Here is a 22,407-nt window from a genome sequence, read left to right on the forward strand (position 1 = left end):
CAAGAAAGTTGTATCCATCCATCCATCCATCCATCCATCCGTCCATCCATCCATCCATCCATCCATCCATCCATCCATCCATCCATCCATCCATCCATCCGTCCATCCGTCCATCCATCCATCCATCCATCCATCCATCCATCCATCCATCCATCCATCCATCCATCCATCCATCCATCCATCCATCCATCCATCCAAAAGCCTTTCTAAGCTCATGGTGAAGTTTGTGTCAGCAGACCTGACCGCCGGAGTGTCCGCCTAAGCGTCATCACTCCATATGAAGAGATTAAAGACAGATTAAAGAATGAAAAATGATGGATAGGGACATTTCGTGAATAATAACGTTATAATAGAGATTGGTAGAGGTTAATAAAGACTAGTAATGGCTAATAATGACTACTAATTACTACTAATGACTCCGAAATGAACAATATATCTAACGACGACTTGTAATGACCACAATTGACTAGAAATGATTAGAAATGTCTAGTAATGAGTAGTAATGACCAAAATGACTAGTAATGACTGAAAAATGACCAGTATGTCTAACGACTGCTTGTAACGACCACAATTGATTACAAATGACTAAATATGCTTACTAATGAGTACTAATGACTAATAATGACTGAAATGACTTGTAATAACTAGTAATGACGATAATATGAACAATCTGTCTAACGACAACTTGTAACCACCACAATTGATTAGAAATGACTAAAAATGCTTAGTAATGACCAGCAATGAATATTAATGGCTGAAATGACTTGCAATGGCCACTAATGACTACGAAATTATAAATATGCCTAACGACGAATTGTAACGACTACAATTGATTAGAAATGACCTAAAATGCTTAGTAATGGCCACTAATGACTAATAATTACTGAAATGACTTGTTATGACTACTGATGACTATGATGTGGCCGACATATCTAACGACAGCTTGTAATGACCACAATTGATTACAAATGGCTAGATGCTTAGTAGTGAGCAGTAATGACTATTAATGACTGAAATGACTTTTAATGACTGGTAATGACTACGAAGTTATCAATACGTCTGACGACAACTTCTAATAACAATTTATTATAAATGACTAAAAATGCTTAGTAGTGAGCAGTAATGACTAAAAGAAAGAAGGGAAGAGGCAAAGAGAAAGAGGCGAATGATAAGAGGAGGAAGAGTAGGTTTTCGCCGTTCAACTCTTAAGAGAAATCTTAAGAGACCCTGTAATTATTATTTTTTGTTTTTCTGCCTGTTTTCTTTTGTTTTCCTTTCAGTCTTCGGCACGTTTGTAAGATATGTATGTCAGCCTGACGTTAAATACTAGTAAATGGCAGCGCATATTTTTATATTGGTTCGGTGCTTGCCCTACTGATTATTTCCTTTCGTTTCATTGCTTCTTTGTTCCTGGCTCAAAGAATTGTGCGTTAAGCATTGCATATATTATCTAACTGTTACGGGGTTATTACCAATTTGCCGCTTCTAAAATAGAGTAATGTTCTGACAATTTGTGTCAATAAAAATGAAGCGCAGTTGGAAGGTTAAGTAAGATTAGTGTTCAGCGAAACATATAAATTCACTCTCTGAAAAACGTTGTTTTAAATAGGTATGGTTTTTATTACACAAGGATAGTTTACCGTATTTATTCCAATCTAAGTTGTCTTCGATTGTTGGGCGACCCTGAAAATTCGCGATTTCAGAAGAAAAGGAAGAAAGGAGGCATTCCTCAAATTTAAGCCCAACGAAAAAAAAAAGGCATTTGAATGCAAAAATAAAGAAAACATAAAATGTTGTCTCGATGTTGCAAACTTATGATGCTTTCGGAATGCTCGCATTATGACATCGGCCGGAATTTTGCGCCATGCCGCCATAATCCGGTTTACTACGTAGCTAAGCAATGCACATCTGTGGAAAGCACGTTGAAATAGACAGATGTCTGAACATGTTCCGAACGACGCCTCAAACGTTTGTGCCATCCTGTGCATGTGCATTATCTGCGGTTTCGGGTGTTCGTGCTTTTATCTGTGTCTCGACAAGATCAGCTACATCTTTTTCCAGCTCGTGCGATCGATCTTTCTGTGGTCGGCCGTCTCTGGCGGTTGCGGCCATTTGGCATCCTCGAATCTAAGCTGCCTCCCGACTTTCGCGCACTTCTTTTTTAAAGAAATGTATTGGCACCCGTGTTCGATTAAACACAATATTCAATTTGCTCAACAAGGCTTGCGTTAAGAGGAAGCTTTAGCTTCGGGGCTACTATCTAAACACATTGTGAGGTAGAAATCTTTTTTCTTGGCGACCACTGTACCAAATGAGATGAGGTTTGTTGCATTTAAAAGAAATAGCTAAAATATAGTCACTGTTGGTAAGCGAATTGTTTATTTAGGCCGTCAATATTTTCAATAACATTGTTGAAAAAAATCGCGAACTTTTAGAAAACGAAACTATAAAGTTTATAGCTCTGTAAATCAGCAATGAAAAACGATGTCACAATTCTGTGAATTGTATCTAATAGTACACCTAAAGCACACAAAATTGATGCGTTATATATGGCTCTCAAATAGACCACTAATATGCAAATAGGACTTTTGCAGAACTCTTGCAAACAGTGTAACAGATTCAAGTAAGATGTAAATTGATAAATGAATTGTGTTGGCTTTGGATGCTCTAACGGATGCAGTTTACAAAATTGCGATATCTGTTCTTAGTGCAGAGCTGAAAATTTGTAAACTTCGTGTTTCCATTTTTTCGAACTTACAAATTTTTGAATGGTCCTCTTAAAAAATTCTGGTCCTAAAGAAAATTTTCGCTTCCAGCAATTACTAGAATTTATTATTTTCTCTCAAATGCAACAAATTTCCTTAATATCGGCCCATTGGTTATCTCAGAAAAGCGTTTATCCGTTTTACATGTATTTGAATAGGCGGCATCGGAGTTTGGGCCGATCTAAAGTTACCTCTTAAAACGGCCCCTTATTTGTGAAAATACAATGTTTGCTGCATGTTGACCCTCTATACATTGATATTAGTAAAAAACGATGCGCATTTTAGCTCCATTACGTATTTATTAAAAGCCCTACATCTTTAAGTAGCGATAAAATGCACTTCTGCTCGCTGACAAAAAATTATATCTACCCAAAGAAGACTGCATCATGAAAGTAAACGGCAAGAAGAGTTCTAAAGTTTAAAGAATAATCCTTTATAGCTCGCACATGTACGCCTATTCATTGCAGGAAAACAAAAGATAATGTCGTTATCTGCCAAGCGAATCCTGCATTCTGTGCGACCTTCTCCGTGAACCCTCCCTTCTTATTTGGCTACTGTAGCGAATGCTTTTATCCATGCCGTCTAGCCTTTTCCGCAGTACTTTTATCGCGATCCTATTATTTATGACGTTTGTATCTGAAAAGAAAAAAACAAATCTATAGCGCGAGCATTCTATTATCAAGTCCAACCCCATGGAAACTAGGATAACCACACGTTCAAGCACGGCAACGGCACGTTCAAATGTGTTGCGTGTCGCCCTCTATTTGGGATATACCTCGTCATAAACAACTACCACCTGCTGTGTATTGTACAAGATAATCTCTGAGCGGATATCTTGCCATCCACTTTTCTAATGGAATAACGATTCCCCCGGAAGCTTTCAACATACCAGGCTTCTTTTTCCTTCCTTTTTTTTTTGCCCAGGCATCATGCGTTTAGCTTACTGCGTTTCCAACTACGACAGTGATGCGCGCAATGCATTTAAGAAAAGAAAAAGAACTGCAGCTTGTTTCTCACGCATCAGAAAAAAAGCGTTGACGTGCGACGCGCCAGCACAATTCCTGAAATCTCGGTGCTATTCGAGGAGAAAAAGAAAGGCTAAACAACACTTACATCGTAGAAGGCGATGGTAGGGGGCCGCTCCATTTGTACCATTAATCACTTGCCGGATGGTTCCATCGTCGGAAGTGGCTGGGGCAAGTGCGAAAGGGGAAAAGGAAGCTGGGCAGCAAAGCCTGCGGAAAGGGGGTAATAGCAGGGTGGAAGTATGTGACACAAAGCGCGATTGTCTCTTGTCACGGACACGGCGCTGCTTGAAATAAACAAACGTAGCTGGACGGAGAGCGGTGATATAGAGCTGTCGGATGTGCGGTGGCCGCGGAGAGTGCCCGGGCACGCCGGAGAGGGGAAGAAAAACTGGAAAACGCGCCCGTTTCTCCTCCGATACTTGCGCGGCAAAGCTTATGAAATGTGACTCAAACGTTGCCAACTATAAACCTTCACGGGCGTGATAAATAATTCTTGTATTTAAACTGTGTTTTTCGTTTATACCACTGATCTTGTGTCCTTGCACCTTTGTTGGAGCGCTTTCCAGGCAATCTCATTGGAACGGAACTGTTGAGGTACGAGAAAAAGTATAAATCCATTGCAATATTTGACTCTAAATACATGCACCTACTGGGCTTGAATAGCATCTCTCAATAGCGAATATTTCATTGTTTTTTAAGATCTAAAAATAAAAGCACGCGCGCTTTGTTTACCAATCTAAGAAAATAAATAGCTCATGTTAGAGTTCGAGCAATACGATATAACTACTTCGATAAGGAAATGGGGAAAACGAGTTGATTTCGCTACATTTTGGTCCGCGCGACAACTAAACGCGAAACCGCTGTCGACATATATAGCGGCTTCACGCGTTTTAAACCCCTGTTGTTTATGAGGTCCACGCGCACTATATCGCCTTCGAGTGCATGAAGCCGCGATTGTGGATGCGCAGGGCGTTGCATGCCATCGAGAACACGCTATCGAGAACACGGTGATGAATTTTTCCTGTTAAAATAGTTCGTCAGCGCTAGGACACAGCGGACGCCTCTTGTGATACGCAGGATACGCAGCAGACTTTTCGCAATGCTGTGCTGTCAGTTGCTAAGCAGAGCCATCAGGCTTGATCACTACGAACTAGAATATGCTTCATCCTGCATTCAACGTTTCAACGCGTCTTCGACCTTTTGTGGAAAGGTTGGTTCCGTGCTGAAGATTCTTCGTATACTTTTTCCTCTGACACCTTTACCCGCCGTTCTAGCGCAGTAGCTATGGTGTTGTGCTGCGGAGCTCGAGGTCGCGGGTTCAGTACCGGTCGCGGCGGCCGCCATGCAATGTGGGCGGAATGCAAAAACGCTCTTGTACCATGAACTGCGTGTGCGTTAGAGCACCCCAGGAGATCCAAATTAATGCGAAGTCTCCTACTACGGCACCCGCATGATCAGATTGCGGTTCTGGCAGGTGAACCCCCATAACTTAGCGTTAAATTTCTAAAACGTTTGTTTTGTTTAGAAGTTTTTTTAGTGGCACGAGTGGTTGCACTATACACTTGCCTTTGCGGCTAATCAGCCTTAGTTATTCGGTACAAAAACGCCAGAACTACATTACAGTGCATTAGAAACATTGCACCTTTTGGCTCCTATATGTAGGCTTGTGAAACACACCTGAGGCTTTTTGTAGAACAGGTTACATCATTTATTAAGCTTGCTGTGTCCCTAGGTAGAGACCTTTTCTTCCCGTGTGGTCGCACCAGTAAAAAAAAAAAACATTTTTCTTCAGTAGAATTATAATGGGCTCCATAAAAGTGTTGCCAATTAGCAGCTACAATATATGAAAAGGATAGAGTGTGCGCATTTTTTTCAACAGATAATTATAATATATCAAATATTCACTTTGAAATATCACCTTTGTTGGAGCTATCGAGTAGTGGTGAAGTTTATTACCCATTCTTCGTGCTTTTATTATACCATGAATATTACTTTTTTCCTGTCACTTTACGCGCAACATGTCTTCGTATTCTTCGACGATATGCAGACGTGCCGGACCCTCCGAGTGACGTAGATGTTCGTGAAGTTGGAAGCCGCACGGCGCGAGTCACGTGGTCGGTTCCATTCACGGGAAATTCACCCATTACGCAGTACGTGCTCCACTGGAAGACAACTGATGGTGAGTCATCGACCCGATCATTTCTGCCTTTCAACGTCATATTAAATATGTTAGGTAGTTTCATAATTGGCTCCACTCTTTAGCTGCTGGTTACCGAGCGGTATAGTTAGTTTGCTCAGCGAAAACATATTACGGGTTTCGTGCACGTTTACACTAGAGCGCTTGCGTTCCAACGCAACAGTATCAGATAGCGTGCCTGGATAATTTCGTCTAGATTTGCCATTAAGTCTCCGAAGTAGTATTTGTTCCTATGTGTTGCATTGGGGATAAACGACTAAGAAGGCGTTTCTTCTCTGAATCATTGTTGTCGCGACGAAATTTCAGGTACAGAACTAGTGCACATTGTTTTCAGCTAATCGCGCTTTTCAGGAATATTATCACTACAAAGTGGCAAGCACGAAGCTAGCCGGGCTATGTGCTTTCTAAACAACTAAACGTAAATAGTGCGCTAAGTTTAGGGTACCCTTTTCGAAGACTTCGAACACTGCTATCTTTGACAACAAGACGCCTCTGCGTTTTGAGGCCTCACGCCATGCGTAAGCCTGATACGCTTACATTGAAATGACGTCCACTATGCGCAAGCGGTAATGTACATATACAACATCCTTGATCTCGCCTGTCATGTTTGCAGATAAAGACAATGGTGCATTTCTTCTGACCTTATGCATCCATGCATGAGGACAGCGTGCTATCCAGGAAGCATTTGGTTAAACCATTGGTTTATGAGCGTTCTCGTGATTCATTGTTTCAGAACCAGCGCAATTAAAAATGGGATGCCATGATTTTGAAACATCAAGTCTTCCCTACGTATTCTTGCACAAATTTCACGCACGAACTGACTCTCACATTCCCTCCCCTCGAGTTCCGGGGGCGTTTTGGGAACGAGTGCGCGTCCCGTATTCATGCGAAAACCAACTAGAAAGAAAATAAACCGTTATCCACTGCTTCGTGCGATAATGAGAGATCGATGTTTACTGTACCGTGGTGTATGGTAAATGTTATGCAAAAAGTGTAATTACATCTTTCCTAACTAAGAGATAAATAGCAAGAAACATAGACTTGAACGTTTCTAGTATATGGCGTAGAGCGCCTAAGAACTTGCTGTTTTTATTGCACACATATTTAGTGATGCCTTCATGTGATTGTGATTTCACGCGTGCAACTTAACACAGGAAAGACGCATAAATGCAAGTAAATGTATTGGAGTGAACGCAACAAATTCAACATAAACATAAATATGCCTATGTAGAGACATTCTGCATTTTTTCTTCTGCTTTCTTTTTCTTTTTTTTGATAGATAAGTGGGAAGTGTTTGACAGGAAAGACACAGCAGTCGACAAATGTGATCGCACAGTTGATTCGTAACCGCATGGTTTTTGACTCGAAGTGATAACATTTCTTTTTAGCTTATTATCATGATTATTTGTTATGTAGCGATTTGTTATCATTTGTCTTTCTGAGTTTGCCTGTCCGTAAAACGGGAAATTTTTTATCTTCTAAACTGCAGGGCCTATAGAATAACATTTCTTGGCCAGTAAGCTTATCGCACGCTGTTCACCGTGGGACGTATTCTGAAACAATCCACTTCGGCGATGCCATCGCTTCAGCTAAAGTATCGCCGTCAGCTGCGCACTGATTGGTTGGTTGAGCAAACTCGAATGACGTTGTGCTCAACCAGCCAATTAGCTCATCCGATGTTGCTAAAGCAGCCAATCAGCGTGCGCTGATGGCGAAAGCGTGGCTAAGGCAATTGTATTGGTGAAAGTGATCGTTTTAGAATGCGGCCCCATATTGTCAGCTGATGTCAACGTGAAATAAAATATGTCAGTATCCGAAATCAGCGTAATACATTATAGAAAATTTGCTCAAACGTTCTTTTTTTCTTTCTGAAATTATGATGCTCTGTGAGTAGGTTTCCATATAAACATTGAACAAAGTAGAATAGCATATAAAATTTGATATCCAGATCCTATAATGCTCATGATATTCTCAACCTGCCTTCTCACTTTATCTCGATTGTATGCGAGCGCACTTGCAATATAAGCAAGAAGCAACACGAGTGCTACTTCTCAAATATTCTATTTTCTTTTTTATGCTCGAGGCAACGCAAGACAGTGATAGCTTTTACAAAGTGTCTCCCAAGGGTCGTCATTGGGTACCGTTACAGCGACCGCAACGCAAAGTGCTTTTTGACGAGCAAAAATAGCAGATGGCGATGGTTAGTGACCCGGCGAAAAGCTATTACCCGAATGCTGATAAAAGTGTCAGCTTTGTTTTGATTGGTCTTCTTCAGAACTACTACTGTTCTCATGAAATTGAGTGCCATGTGAGCTCTTGTTGCTATCGATTCTTGCGAAAGGAAATCCGCAATTCATTCCTTAGACGGACCCAAGAGAAAAGCAAGCATGGAAGGGATCTTTCACAATTTTCCAGAACAGCATGGGGAGCGGAGAAGGGAGCCCAAAGAGATGGTATATTAGAGGCTTGCGAAAGTCTTTCCTCTGTGTGTATGAGGTGGCTGGGTGGGCCTCATCGGTTCCAAAAAGTCTGGGGGCACTTTCTGAACGAATAACGCACTGGCTTGAATTTTTATAAGACTTTTGTTGATAAATATAGAAAGAATGTTTCAGACTTAACCTGGCTACAGTGTCACATTCTGTTGAAACGCGCCAGCGTGTATGAAGTATCGAAATAAGAAATAAATCAGGCACAGCTGGGTCCAAATATTAATATTTGCTGACGTGGACTATCCAAACGCGGCTTACTAGAAAAATAAAAGGCGTCGTGAAAACTCCCTGTCTCGCGCTTTCGGAAAGAGCAATTTTTAATTAGGAAATGCTCGGAATGCCAACTACTATAATGCTGTTGTAATCATTAGAAACTCAGTATACTAGGAGATCACCCGAGGTTTCATTTCTTCTGCAGTTTAGGTTTTTCAGCATTGCAGCAATTCTACCGAACTGTTTTGTCTTTGTGAGAGTGGAATGTGAAAGACACCAGTTTTGGTATACATTAAGAAGACGATCACGTGTTTTGCAACGACCGTTCCACTTTTATGATGAACTCTCCTAACACGTAAAGCTAATATGTAGAATCTGTTTCTGTCTTTTTTAGGAATCGATACGGAAGCGCTGCAATCTTACAGAAATAACGCTATTCTCGAATGATGGTCGTTATTGCATATAACTGAGTGTGTTATAAAAGGAAATAAAATGCACGAATTCGAGTGCAGACGCATTGTTGCTGAAGGGTTCCTTTGGAACTGGAGTCGCAACATAATTCATAAGACTAGCGTTTTGTAAAGGAAACGCCGTAAGACCCGTGCTGCTGAGCAATAACTAACGTGGTCGCATGCATGCCCGTGCTATGGTACCGAAGAATCTGAGTTCGAAGGATTAGGCCAGTGCTTCTCTTATAACGAGAATGGGATTTTGGCACATACTACCTCTGAATACAATTTAGTTCAGGTTTAGGTTGCAGTATTCTCAGCGCAGTATAAGGACAAAGGACAACTGGGGACTGGACAAGCGCTTGTCCTGTCTCCACTTGTCCTCTGTCCTTATTGTGCTATGTTTTCAGTGTTACGATGAATAGCCAAAATAACCAAACCTATTCCCTTCTCAGCTTGTGCATGTGGTGCCTGCCATAATCAATGAAAACTATTATGATAATGTTTGGAAAGGGTTCCTAAAATTTGAGGCACGCTAGGTATATTTAGGTTGTTACTATCAGTAAAGGATCTAAAATATTTAATGACATCTATTTTGAATGGACAAGAGGCCAAATTTAGCGTACTTTAGTCCTTACTATTCCGTCTATTACGCTAAATCTACTTCGAGTGGCCGCCACTCACTTTTAACATATTTGTGGTCTTTCTGAGTTCAATTCCGCGTTAAGTAAATTGCGCAGAGAGTCAGCTCTCCAGTCATGTGATCACAGATCCTTAATGAAGGTCCTTGGCTATTTCTCACCTAAACTTTTTTGACAAAGCGCCGTTAGTGACTGCGAAAAAATCAGACGAACTAAGAGGTTTCCTAAAACAACCTGTAACAACAGAAATGGAATCGTAGCTTTACTTTAGCGACGCCGCCGCTCCAACAGAATGGAGAAGCTGTCCTCCGGTCGGCATAGTAGAGAAAGAGCTTCGAGTTGGAGATAATTTATGAGTGTTGCGGCTAATCCGTAGAAACCCTCTTTTGGAATACAGATGACGTTGGCTGAACTATAAGTATCTATAGTGCAGGTACACCGTCCGGTGCTCTATTACACGCATGACAAGCGGTGCCTAAAGTTCGCTGTGAGTTAAGCGCATCAGATATGTGATATAGATGTGAGACTATTTTTGTAACTTCAAAAGGTCAGAATGAGTTTCACAAAGGTTTAATTCGCGCAATCTCTCAACAAATGTTTTTAAGTGAACTCTCAAGTTATCGCGGAATGTCTTATTAGATACCATGAAAGCTTAGCATCTAATAAGTACCTTAGCGGCATCATTTCTGCCTCGTAAAATATAGAGTATAAGAGAAATGTATTTGTTCAGTTTTCTCAAATCCTTACGATGATTTTATGGCTTATTTCAATTCTGACCTAACTACTTGACGTTTCATAGTGATACTCGCGGTATCCTTTATGTATGATGTCTATATGTCATGTTTCGACGTATTGGTCACTTTAAGTGTTGAAGACCTTCTCATTGTCATACGAAGCGTTTGACTGGAGCAAAAGCTCAAGCATCCGAAGGCGTTAATCTGCATCAAGTTGTAGCAAAGAAAAGCTGTTTCTGACGCCGTATTTAGCCTATAGGTTTGAGCATTTACCGAATTATAGCGTGTCAAAAAAAATGACAGAATAAAAGAAAACAAATAACACTGAAATAAATGATACCGCGAGTTGTTTCAAAACGATTTTTGTTGCATAGTGGCATCGTTATTGAATTCTTATTCTATACACATTCTGTGCACCTTTAGCTATACATATATTTATGCGGCGTCATGATGACACTTAAAATGTATCTCGTTGTCAACTCATCTTAAGGGGACTGTAGCGAGTTGCTTGATAGACTACACTAATGTGACAGCTAATATTGCCCGGTTTTCGGTGGACGTTCGTATTAAAAACTCTGAAACAGTATTGCACTGACTCCGAGTCGGTTATTTCAATTGTTACCCGCCGTGGTTGCTTACTGGCCACGGTATTGGGCTTCTAAGCACCAGGTTGCGAGATCGAATCCCTGCCACGGCGGCTGCATTTCAATGAGGGCGAAATGCGAAAGCACCCTTGTACTTAGATTTGGGTGCACGTTAAAGAACCCCTGGTGGTCCAAATTTCCGTAGTCCCCCACTACGGCGTGCCTCATTATCAGATCGTGGTTTCGGCTCATAAAACCCCATAATTAAATTACTTTTATTTGAATTGTTGGCTCTAACATTCCTCAAGTGCTACAGTATGTTATGAGGTGCGCCGTAGTGTAGGACCCCGGATTTAATATGCGTCCAATACACAGTGCAAGAACGTTTTGGCATTTCGCCAACATCAAAATGCCGCCGCCGCGCAAAACAAGCCGCCAGCCCACGACCCCAAGCTCAGCAATGCAAAGTCATACCTTCTCAGTTATCGTCGTAGGGGAGCAAGTTGGCCAAAAAAAAAAAAGAATGTTCGAGCACTGTATTATTCCTCTACGTCTTGAGGCCATCACATTTTCTCATGTTAATATTAATATGCCTGAAGAGGATGCGCGAGATGTTTTGTATGGCATTGCTTTGATCTACTTCCCTATATCTTGTGTTCCCTTAAGAATGGATAGAAAGGTAAACCAATGAAACCTTCCTTATTTATCGTATAGAAATAAATATACACTGCCTCCGGAACAAGGCGCTATATCGGCAAGAGTGTGCGAGCGTTGAAAGGTACTCAAAAGTGGCGCCTAAACTGCACACCCTGGCATTTAAAAAGATGCTGTTTGTGTTCGTATGTAGTCTTAGCTGTATTGGTGTATTTACATGTGAATTTCAATGTTTCATAAGATAATGCGAGTGAATATGCAAACTACGTTCAGTTTATGATGTGTTTGTTAATTCTTGCTGTAAATTTTTTGCCAGTGGGCTACCGTAATCCATCGCCTTCGTGTGACTGTTTCGTGACATGTGCCCAATTTTACCGGCGCTTTTTTCTACGGTGCATTATTATATGTGAAATAAGCATGCGAAGTGAACAATGGTCAAAGTGCTGCATGAACTGCTGTTCTGAGTGCACTTGAATTTAAGTCATGTGTATCCTGTGAGATCTGTCTCCCCTGCTTTGGTAAGGAGAAAGTTGGCAAGGCGAAGTTTTCTAGCTCCACGTAGAGCAACGAACGAGAAACGAAAATATATCTCATGAAAGCCTTTGTGAATGACGCAAAGAAAGCAAGCAATAGCGAGAATTTTGCTGAAGAGTTTTTAATGCTTGCGGTGAATGTGGAAACATAAAATTCCGTTTATAATGCCATTTTGGCGTTTGTTCAATTTTTGATGAACTACCTGCCAGTTTATAGGGAAACATTTACACCTAATAGTACATCTTATTTCGAAGAAGTGGAACCTAAATTAATAAAACATTGTTTATGAGATATTGGCGAAAACGATCAAATTTTTGTAGGTATTTTAATAAATGTAACACAACATGTGCACAGTGTTTCTTTATTCTCCCTCTATTGACACCTGCACAAGCCAATTTTTTTTGAGGATCTGTTTGAAGACAGTAAAATGTGTGGCGCAAAACAATCTTTTCGATATGATCACGGACGCTAATGCATTTGGCCATGTAGTGATGGGTGTGCAGTTGGTGATGACGTTTCTTTATGTTACCCAGTGGCACACATCTACAGATTACCCACCGGCTACACAGTAGCCCAAATTGGAGTAAAAAAAGAAAGGTCTTAGATACGGGCTTAGATAGTTATAAGAAAGTGGGTTAAATACCGTAACAACGCTAATCACATTATTATGCGAAATAGAGCAGCCAGTTTAAATGGTCAGCCTCTCAATACCTACTCAGAGAAGGTACACTGAAATTTGAATCTCTATAAAGAATTTCATACTTAATTGCGTAAGAGAGCAAAGCCGTCCTGGCAAAACGTTACTGAATGTTAAACGAAAGGTATCTCCATCGAGCACATATAATTCCACGTTAAGATACTCGTATGCAGTGCTTTTACAGTATTGCGACAAACTCAAGGTGACTTATTTAGCCCCTACCCTCACTTCTTAAATATTACTAACGAAAAAAAATCTGCACTTGTAAATTTTTCTCGTCTTCTTTTTTCGCCATCCTTGGTTGCTTGCGCCACTCATCTGCCCTGTGAATTCCGCCTCGGTGTCAACACCTGTCGGTGTGCAAGGCCTCTGGCAGGACACTCTCACGGTCTCTGGGTTGGAGACAAAGGCAACGGTGCGTGGACTGCTGCCCACGACTACCTATCATCTGCGCGTGCGCGCTGACAACATTCTTGGGATCAGTGATTACAGCACACCTGCCGAGTTCACCACATCTAAGGAACGTAAGTAGAGCGACCATATGCTGTTCTTCTAAGAGACACGTTCATGGCTGTTATACCTCCGAGAAAAAAAAAGAAAAAAAATGGCCAAGATTGAGTGCCTAGCTTTAAACCGACATTATAATTAAGCAGCGTGAATGTGCCAGCATTGTTTCGGTTGACAGCAAAGGGTGGGCTAGCAAACAAAATGACAAACCCAGCCCACCATCTGCTTGGATTGGGGGCTAAGCAAATAATACTTGAAATGAGTGTGGGGGGGGGGGGGCAGTATTGCTATTAAAAAGCTGAGGCAGTAAGTTTGATTTTCGGTCAGGCACTCCTGTCCTATTTTTAGAGGAGGCGGGAGGAGGAAAGAGGAAAGCAGAAGGCAGGGAGGCTAACCAGAATGACGTCCGGTTGGCTACCCTACACCGGGGGAATGGGAAAAGGGAAAATAAAGATGACAGGGAGAGAGAGGAGGGAAGGAAAGAAGGAAAATAGTGATGACTTCACTGACGCGCGTGGTCCAATATAAATTGCATTAATAGTCACAGACGTTCACACAAGCCGGTCGTCTTCAAGAAGCACAAAACTGCCTTCACCGCGTTATGGGCCGACGAGCGATGGGGGTGGTGTTCCAGCAGCACCTGCACAGAAAGCAGCCGATTGTCCAGTTTTTAGAGAGCGTTAGCAAGTCCTGGTCTTTCTGGGGCATATCGTGGACAGTGGCACAGCAGGTCGTCTATATTTTCTTCGGTGCAGCAGACCTCGCATGCTGCATTGTCGGTCGCTCCAATTAGAGTAGAGTATGAGAGAGAGAGAGAGATAATGAGAGAGAGAAGGGAGGAAGGAAAGGCAGGGAGGTTAACCAGACTGAGTCCCGTTTGCTACCCTACACGTGGGTAGGGGAATGGGAAGTGAAAGAGAGAGAGAGAGAACTTAGGTGTAGGATGCCTATAGTCGGGCACTCAAGTCTGTTGCCTTCAGGTAGTGAAAAAGCGCTCGAACTGCTTTCTGGGCTAACGAACTGTGAGGCCAGGCTCCCAAGATCTTCACTTCCGTAAATGGCCTGTCATCCAGTCTATTCAAGGCACACTGGAGAATCTCACGTTGATTATCGAAGCGAGAACAGTGGCACAGAAGATGACTGATGGTCTCTTCCCACTTGCACTTAGCGCACATTGGTGAATCCGCCATTCGAATGCGATAGCTGTAGGAGTTGGTGAATGCTACTCCTACCCACAGCCGACACAGCAGTGTTGCGTCATGTCGTGAAAGGTTCGCTGGTAATTTAAGTTTCAGTGATGCCTTTATGAAGGCATACTCTACCTAACCAAAGGCGACAGAGAAGCGTAGCTTCACGTCGAGCAAGTCCGAGATGAGGTCGAAGTTGCAGTGAGGGGTTTAATCGATGCAGTCGTGTGAGCCTTAAGTTTGGCGAGTTCCACTCGGTCATTGAGAGACTGCGTGCCAGGTGTTGAAGCTGCCTTGCGGCGTCTGACCTCGTAAGCGGAATTGGAACGCTGTGCTCTTCTTGATGTGCTGTGCGAGCAGCGTTATCGGCGGAATCATTGCCCCTGATCCCACAGTGACCAGGTACCCATTGAAAAACAATCTATTTTTGGACTTCGTTAACTACAATATGCCTACTCGGCAATGTCTGAGAAATAAAAAAATGAAATTTCAGCAGCAGCAATAACATTTAAAAACTATTATTCGAGAGACAGAGAGAGAGAAAAACTTTATTGATTCTGTCAAGGGTTTTAGCGGTGAGCCGTCTTGCGCTTGCTGCCTGGCTCTTCAGAACGGGTGTGCCCTTATTCCAGGGCTCCACTGAGCCTGGCCACTTCGCACGCGTGCTGCACCATTGCCCTTTGGGTGGTGAGCACGCTGCTGGTGAGCAGGCCCTCCCATTGCTCCGCACTCGGGTTTTTATGTTGATGGAATGTGTAGTTATGCTTACATTCCCATGTTATGTGGTAAAGAGTTGGTATTTCTCCGCACCATGGGCAGGAGTTTGTGTATTGTGTCGGGTACATTTTACTTAGTATGTGTAGATTATAGAAAGTTCCGGTTTGTAGCCTTCTCCCGTCGGCTGCTTCCTGTTGTGTAAGTAGTGAGTGTGGCGGAGGATATTTGATTCTCTGCCCTCTATGGTAGTTTAATATTTCCGCACACGTCGGCTCCACCGTTGTAGGGTTCTGGAGAGGCTCTATCTGTCCAGCTCGGTATGTGATCTCGCGAACTAGACTGTCTGCTCTCACGTTCCCTTCTATCCCGGTATGGGCCGGTATCCAGAAAATTTTGTGTTTCACTTTATTTCCGAGGGTTCCTGCTCCGAGGAGGATTCGCAGGGCCTCTTTACAGGCTCTCCCCTGCATGTAATGCCTGCATGCAGCTTTGGAATCTCTTAATATGGTTAGTGATCTGTTACTTCGGTAGCCTTCGGTCGCTGCAAGCGCTATGGCGACCTCTTCCCCCTCCGCTACCGTGCAATTCCTTATGGTTGCGCAGCTGATTGTCTCTCCCATGTAGTCTACTACAGCCGTAGCTACTCTGTGTGTTCTAGTGTGCTTGTCCCACGGGTATAGCCCTGCATCCGTGTACACCGTGTTTTCCTGTGTTGCCAGGTGGCCTTCCACGTAATCTGCCCTTGCCTGCCTTCTGGCTGCGTGTAGGTTCGCATCCATGTTGCGTGGAATTGGACTTATTCTGAGGGTTTGTCTGACGTTGTCTGGGATGTCTGCCTCTCGATCTATTGCCCCTTTCGAATCGTATCCTAGTCTCTTTAGGAGCATTCTTCCTGTAGCGGACTGCCAAAGTCTCGCTATTTGTGTGTTTAGTTGCGCTTCTGCCAGCTCGCTGAACGTGTTGTGTATTCCTAGCTGCAGTAGCTTGTCGTTTGAAGTATTCCTCGGTAGGTGTAGCGCCGTTTTGTACGCCTTCCTTAGTATTGCTTCTGCTTGTTCTCTTTCTAGCTTGTTCATCAAGTGGTAAGGTAGCGAGTATGTGACTCTGCTGACCACTAAACTTTTAACCAACTTGATCGTGTCTGCCTCTTTCATGCCATGTCTTCTATTTAAAACTCTCGTAATCATCCTGCTTACTTGATCTGTCGATTTTTGGAGTAAGCTAATTGTGTGACTGCATTTTCTTCGAACACTAATTCATGCAGTGTTATGTGCTAACAACGAGGAAATTCAACAAAGATGCCGCTACCGTGATTAATACTGTTCATCCGCATACTTCGCATATTTTTTCCGGGACCATTTGTATGTGGCCCCTACTTACCCAAAGGTGCTTGCGCATATGACACGATACCGCACAGTTTTATAACATGATCACAGTGCAATAGGTGTGTATTTATAGTTCGCCTCCCCTAATTGTTGGCACGTGCGACAGGTGTCGTAATAACGTTGACAAAAACACAATTGTTATCAATGTTCAGCTACGAGCTTTATCACGTGCGTATAGATACATTTTGTTACCTTAAACGTTGGATCTATTTACAACACAGCAGTCACACCTTGAGCAGTTTATAGCGTTTTTTTTTCCTAAATAAAACCTGTGATAGACAATAACAATGGCGCCACATTTTTCTGAGAAATGTTACTTTTCCGCGAAATACTAAGGTGTTGTCGACAGAATATTGAGGGCGAAACATGTTACTAGTTGAAACGGTACAGCAATTTCACACATCCTATAGGCTGTAAATCAATTGCCCAAATTATAACCTCATCAGAAACACCATGGAGCAGATAGGAGTGCCTCTTTTTCAATGGCGATGCATTTTGTCCTCTGATAAGCAACCCTGCGGGCAACATTCAGAGCAGATACAGTCAATTAAATCCAAAACAGATGCATAAATATCCGCGAGCAGGATGATTAACAACGCAGAGAATCACCAAAAGGCCGTAGAACTACTTGCAACGGCATGCCTAAGTTTACTTCAGTTAGCTTGAGTCTTGCTTCAAGTAGATAAGTTCACAAACGATGCGCTCCGCAGATTTTGGAGGAACAAACAGCATAGTCGCGCTTTCTCAGTGGCTGAGAGCAGCACGGTGTATCTGAAATAAAAAGATTTCTTCCTTCTGTCTGTGCTTTTCTGGCTTTAGTGCTCTGGCAGTGGCGTAATGGTAGCATCAAATATAAGCTGGAAATGTTGATAAAGCGGCTTCCCAAACGGCGCCCTCGCAGTCGACATCAGTGAATGTCAAGGACCCCGTCTTTATTATAGTAGTTTCAGCACGATAAGTATGATCTCCAGTAGGTGTCGTAAAGTAAGTAAGTCTGGGATTTCGCGTGCAAAAGCCACAATATCATCATGAGGCACGCCGTAGTGAGGCAGTGCAGAATAATTTTAAATCGCCTGGAGTTTTCTTTCTTTTTTTGTAACAGGCACCTTATTCTGAGTAAATGTCGCAAACGATCGCGCCTGGCTCCTAATACGTGCGTTCGACGAAGTTCTCCGAAGAACCGCACCAAGACCACTTATGTTAATAGCACCAGTTCTACAAGTCTTGCAAATTGATCTTTTTTTTCTTTATATACCAAAATTACTTTTCTCTTCCTCATTTTTCAACTCTTGTTTCAGTTCAGAAAAAAGTTTTTAATGAGCACCGCTTGCTCGCTATTGCGTACTGGCTTCGAAGAGATTAATTAATAAATAATGTAGTATCCTCGAAGCCAACGCAGAAATGCCTGTAAGCGGTGCTAATTAAATACTTCTTCTGCGGAACGCAAACACCCGAGGGCTAGGCGAGCGATTGAGACTTAATAGTGTGCGCACTGTTCGAAATTGAAAATAAACGAAAAAAAGAAAAAAGAAAACACCATGTATAGTGAAGAAAGAAAATGCTAATGTATGATGCACACGGAACCATGGAGAAGCTCGTTTATTCGCTCAGAGTTTTGATTACATCGTGAGGGCTCTGACCACAATTACACATTAGCGCGCTTTCCACTTCGATATTATTGGTCTTAATGGCACTTTGTATCTCTGTTTACAAAAAAAAAAAACCATTGGTAATATCAACTTAATTGCAAACGACTCTTCTTTGGTCAATTAACATCATCATTCGTACTTATTTCCTTGCTTTTCTTATAGGTTAAATCATCATGGCATTCTGTATTACGCTAGTCATTTTCAATTTCATGCGCTCTATCTACTAATCAGATAATGTATTGACATGTTGTTGCTGATGCGTTTATTTGTGTCCTTTTGTTATCTAAATTTAGAATAATTGGATTGAAGTAAAAATTCTTCAAACGTTTGAGCAACCAGTTAAAATGACATCGAATAATGGGAAAGCTTGATGCGGTTTCATCTGGAATTTTTTTTAAGATATTGATCAAAGAGTGATGTCTGCTGAAAGAAACATTGGCGTTATTTTTATACTCGCGCTCAACAGTTGCTCCACAGATGCGTCCTAAGTAACGAACGTTCATTACAGGAGCTGTGCAGCTCGGGTGTTGTAAAGAAAAATGTCCCCAGAAAAATATAGTCACGGAGAAAACGATTCGTTTAAGAAAAAATGTCCCCAAGTGGAAACATCACTCCTCGAAGAACTCATTTGGCAATCAGGGGCAATGAATTTTCAAGTTCTTCCCTAGTACAGTATTTATTGACCGATCTTGTGCCCTGGAGCAAAGCTCTCGACGGCGGAATAATTGGCGAGTGAACACGCCCCCCCCGCCTCCCCCCCCCCGCGGTAGCTTAGTGGATATGACGTTGCCCTTCTCATCTAGAGGTCGCGGGATTGGTCGACAACTGATAAAATGTGGCGCAAATATTTTTATCCGTTCGCACTAGCAAGTTAAAACAGATTGTTTGTCGAAAGAACCGGCAGCAAGTCTTTCTTTTGTTGTCCTGGGAATGTACCGGGCTCATAGGTTCTGGAGGCATGGCGACTAGCGCTGAATCTCGCTCCTCATCTTAAAGAGAGCACAAACTCGGTCCAGGGCCACTCTCATCGGCCGCTTGTTCAGACCAAATACTCGGGAGGCTGTAACCGACCATGTTTCCAAGCCTCCTCAACGAGGCTACGAAAGGATTGTTTTTCCTGAGGCCTCCATCTATTGTATCCGAGTGAACGTTTAAGGTCGTCTATAGTGGGCTGAGGTGGAGGCGTATGCCGTAAAGTCACAACGCCATTCGTTTGGCTTATCAGCCAGTAGCGTTGAGAAACTTGAACTACATCAAAATAGTTTACCACATATCGTTCTTCTGGTACTTCTTCTTTCAACAGACGCATGCCATGCTCGACATCTTCAAGGCGTATACACGAATACCTCGCGAACGCGCCGCACAGAGCGACAATCAGGCACATCCGCTGAACTGCATAATCGAATACAGAGCTCTGCAGTGGAATTTACTGGACCTATCTTTGTGCGCTTTCTCAGCGTAATATGTAATCTTGCACACGCACCTAGTGGTCAGTAGGAGATTATATCTCGTATGCCAATGCCTTTCTTATGAAGGTGCACTAGATTCTATTGGGGTAATTGGGGATTGAAATATTAGGGATTCAATTCTAGCCTTTAGGGTAATTTTTACGAACTTTACGCAAGGGACAAAATCTTCCGGAGTCATTTCTTCCAGGGCCATTTTCTGCCAGAACCCGAGCAGCCCTCAAACGTTAAGCACACGTTGAAACCACTTCAGGTCGAATGAATACGCATGACAAGAAGCCTGTTGTCGAAATATGATGTACTAAAGTGCAATGCACTGTGTTTTACTGTCCTCGTTACCGAAGTGGGGCAGGTCTGACACAATCCCTCAATTATGCATTCGTATTGAAAGCAAAGAACGCGAATACAACGACTTAACATTGTAGTGAAATCGCATGATATTGGTAGCTGATACCAAGAGAACATTCCAGAAGCTTCTAGTCATTTTCAAGCAGAGCTCTTCATTTCAGTGTTTTTATCTTCCATAAAAATGAAGTGTACCCACTCTTTTTGACACGGAGTGCCAAAGCAACACATGAAAAACACTTCGGCAGGATTAGAGAATATACACGTGCATTTCTTTTGAGAGCTAGCAAACCGAACATGAATACCTATTTTTCGTGCCTATTCATGTCATAATGTTCTGCGGTGGTGCGGCTTCTTCCGGTTTATTCTTTGGTGTGCTTGCCTTCTATTCGAAACTCAAGATCCCGTGTTATTCCGTTTTGCACATTTCGATGCAGCTCCTCGGTTTCCACCGAAAAACGTCCAAGCGACAGCGATGAATACGAGGACCATCTCTGTGTCTTTTGACGTGAGTATATTGCGTTATCTTTGTTGTTATCTGATAAGGCTTCCATTCCCGACAGTTCTTGGCGTACGGTCGCCGTCAAGCAACGAAATAACTTCCAACGATATACGTCTTCATGAGTAGATTACTTTCTTGCTTTGTTTCCCGCTCCCTATGAGATATGATTTCCTTCGCACGTTGTACCCAACCCTTGCTTGTCCTTTTAGTTTAATTTAAACGGACGTCAGAGGCTGCTCGGTTTAATTACGAAGCCGTCCGGGAAGTTTTGGGCCTCTGGCAGATGTCAAAGAACTATCTCGTGTGCTTTGAAACTTTCCAGTTGACTGCGTTTTCGTGGAACTAATTTTCTAGGAACTAATTCGGTGCCCCTTATGCTTTTTGCGCCCTGTGAGGCGTCTCGAATTTCGACTTTTATGGCTTGCGAGACATCTGAAGCAAGCTGCTTATTACCAGATTGCACGTTTCCGTTATTTTATGCCGTGGTTGCTCGTCTCTGTTAATAATAAACTGAATAACTTGAGGATCCGGCCCGCCTCTCTCCCCCTTCCTTGCGCTAAGAAAAAAAGAAAATAATGGGTTGCTGAAGATGTCAGCGAGACCCAACACTACAAGGGTACCCATGATATCTACGCATCTTGTTCGGACACTCGTACTGACTTTCCAGTTATTACTGTGAAACATTCTTCTTGCGATTTTTGTGCATTGCTATTTATTCACTCGGCCAGGCTTTTCCTAGAATAGCTAAATGAGAGTAACCCTTTTCAAAACATCACTACGCCTGTTTTTTGACTTGTTTCGTACGAATATATAACGGTAGAATTTTTCCGCACTAGATAAGATTACTTGTAAATTTCGACATTGTGAAGACTGAGATTCAAGATGTTCTGACGATTCGTAGCTTACCAAACTGTCGACTCTACTAACCCCGTATCATGACGGCATTTTAATTATAAAGCTGAAATGTACTTGGTTGCTCACATTTCTCATCATAAGGATAGTGCAGCAGTTGCAGTGCGAAGGCTTCCCCTAGCCTGGGCATTATTGGTGATTGCGGGCAAGGCAGAGGCTTAGCACATGAAATAAGAGGTCGATAATAGATCATGAACATGTCCTTAATTTTGTATATCGAGTGCTTTAAAGTTACTGACCCATCACGGGATGTCATCAGCCTCTAACCTGTAGTGTAGCCTGCACACAGATTTGGATGTAAGAGCCGCGAATCCATCGATTGCTATGATACACATTTCTACGCACGCGCACTAAGCGCGGAGTGAGGCAAGCATGGCTATCGCTCCATATTATTATCCAGCGAAGGATGAGGCATCACTCTCATTATGAAGGGCAAACCAAGTATAAGTACCATGGTGTACCCTGGTTTTTCTTCGTACATTGCTCTAAGGGTACATTCATGATGTTACGTAATTCGGCTGGACCTGTGACAAATCATAAGGACTTCTTTTACAACAACTGGTATGAAATGGCATCTCTATAGAACAGTAGAATAAAGGCGACAAGAGCTTCAAATGCGCTTCGTATACATCCAATGATGCCCTCTTTATGCATCCCTCAAGAAGTGGGGAGTGAAGGGACAATTACACTGAGGAATGATCAACACAGAATAGGCATCCTAAATGGACACAAATGTTTTCTGTGCTCAGGAA

General features: G+C 42.5%; 1 protein-coding gene across 1 annotated transcript in view; it reads left to right on the top strand.

Annotated features, from left to right (window-relative positions):
• Positions 1-22,407, top strand: part of LOC126536327 (cell adhesion molecule Dscam1-like) — a 305,377-nt gene that overhangs the window by 261,828 nt on the left and 21,142 nt on the right. Inside the window, exons 15-17 of the mRNA XM_050183248.3 lie at positions 5,841-5,972; positions 13,351-13,509; positions 20,679-20,749. Coding sequence (XP_050039205.2) covers positions 5,841-5,972; positions 13,351-13,509; positions 20,679-20,749 — 362 coding nt within the window. The remainder of the gene's footprint in view (positions 1-5,840; positions 5,973-13,350; positions 13,510-20,678; positions 20,750-22,407) is intronic.

Source organism: Dermacentor andersoni, chromosome 4 (assembly GCF_023375885.2).
Source record: "Dermacentor andersoni chromosome 4, qqDerAnde1_hic_scaffold, whole genome shotgun sequence".
NCBI classification, from domain to species: domain Eukaryota; kingdom Metazoa; phylum Arthropoda; class Arachnida; order Ixodida; family Ixodidae; genus Dermacentor; species Dermacentor andersoni.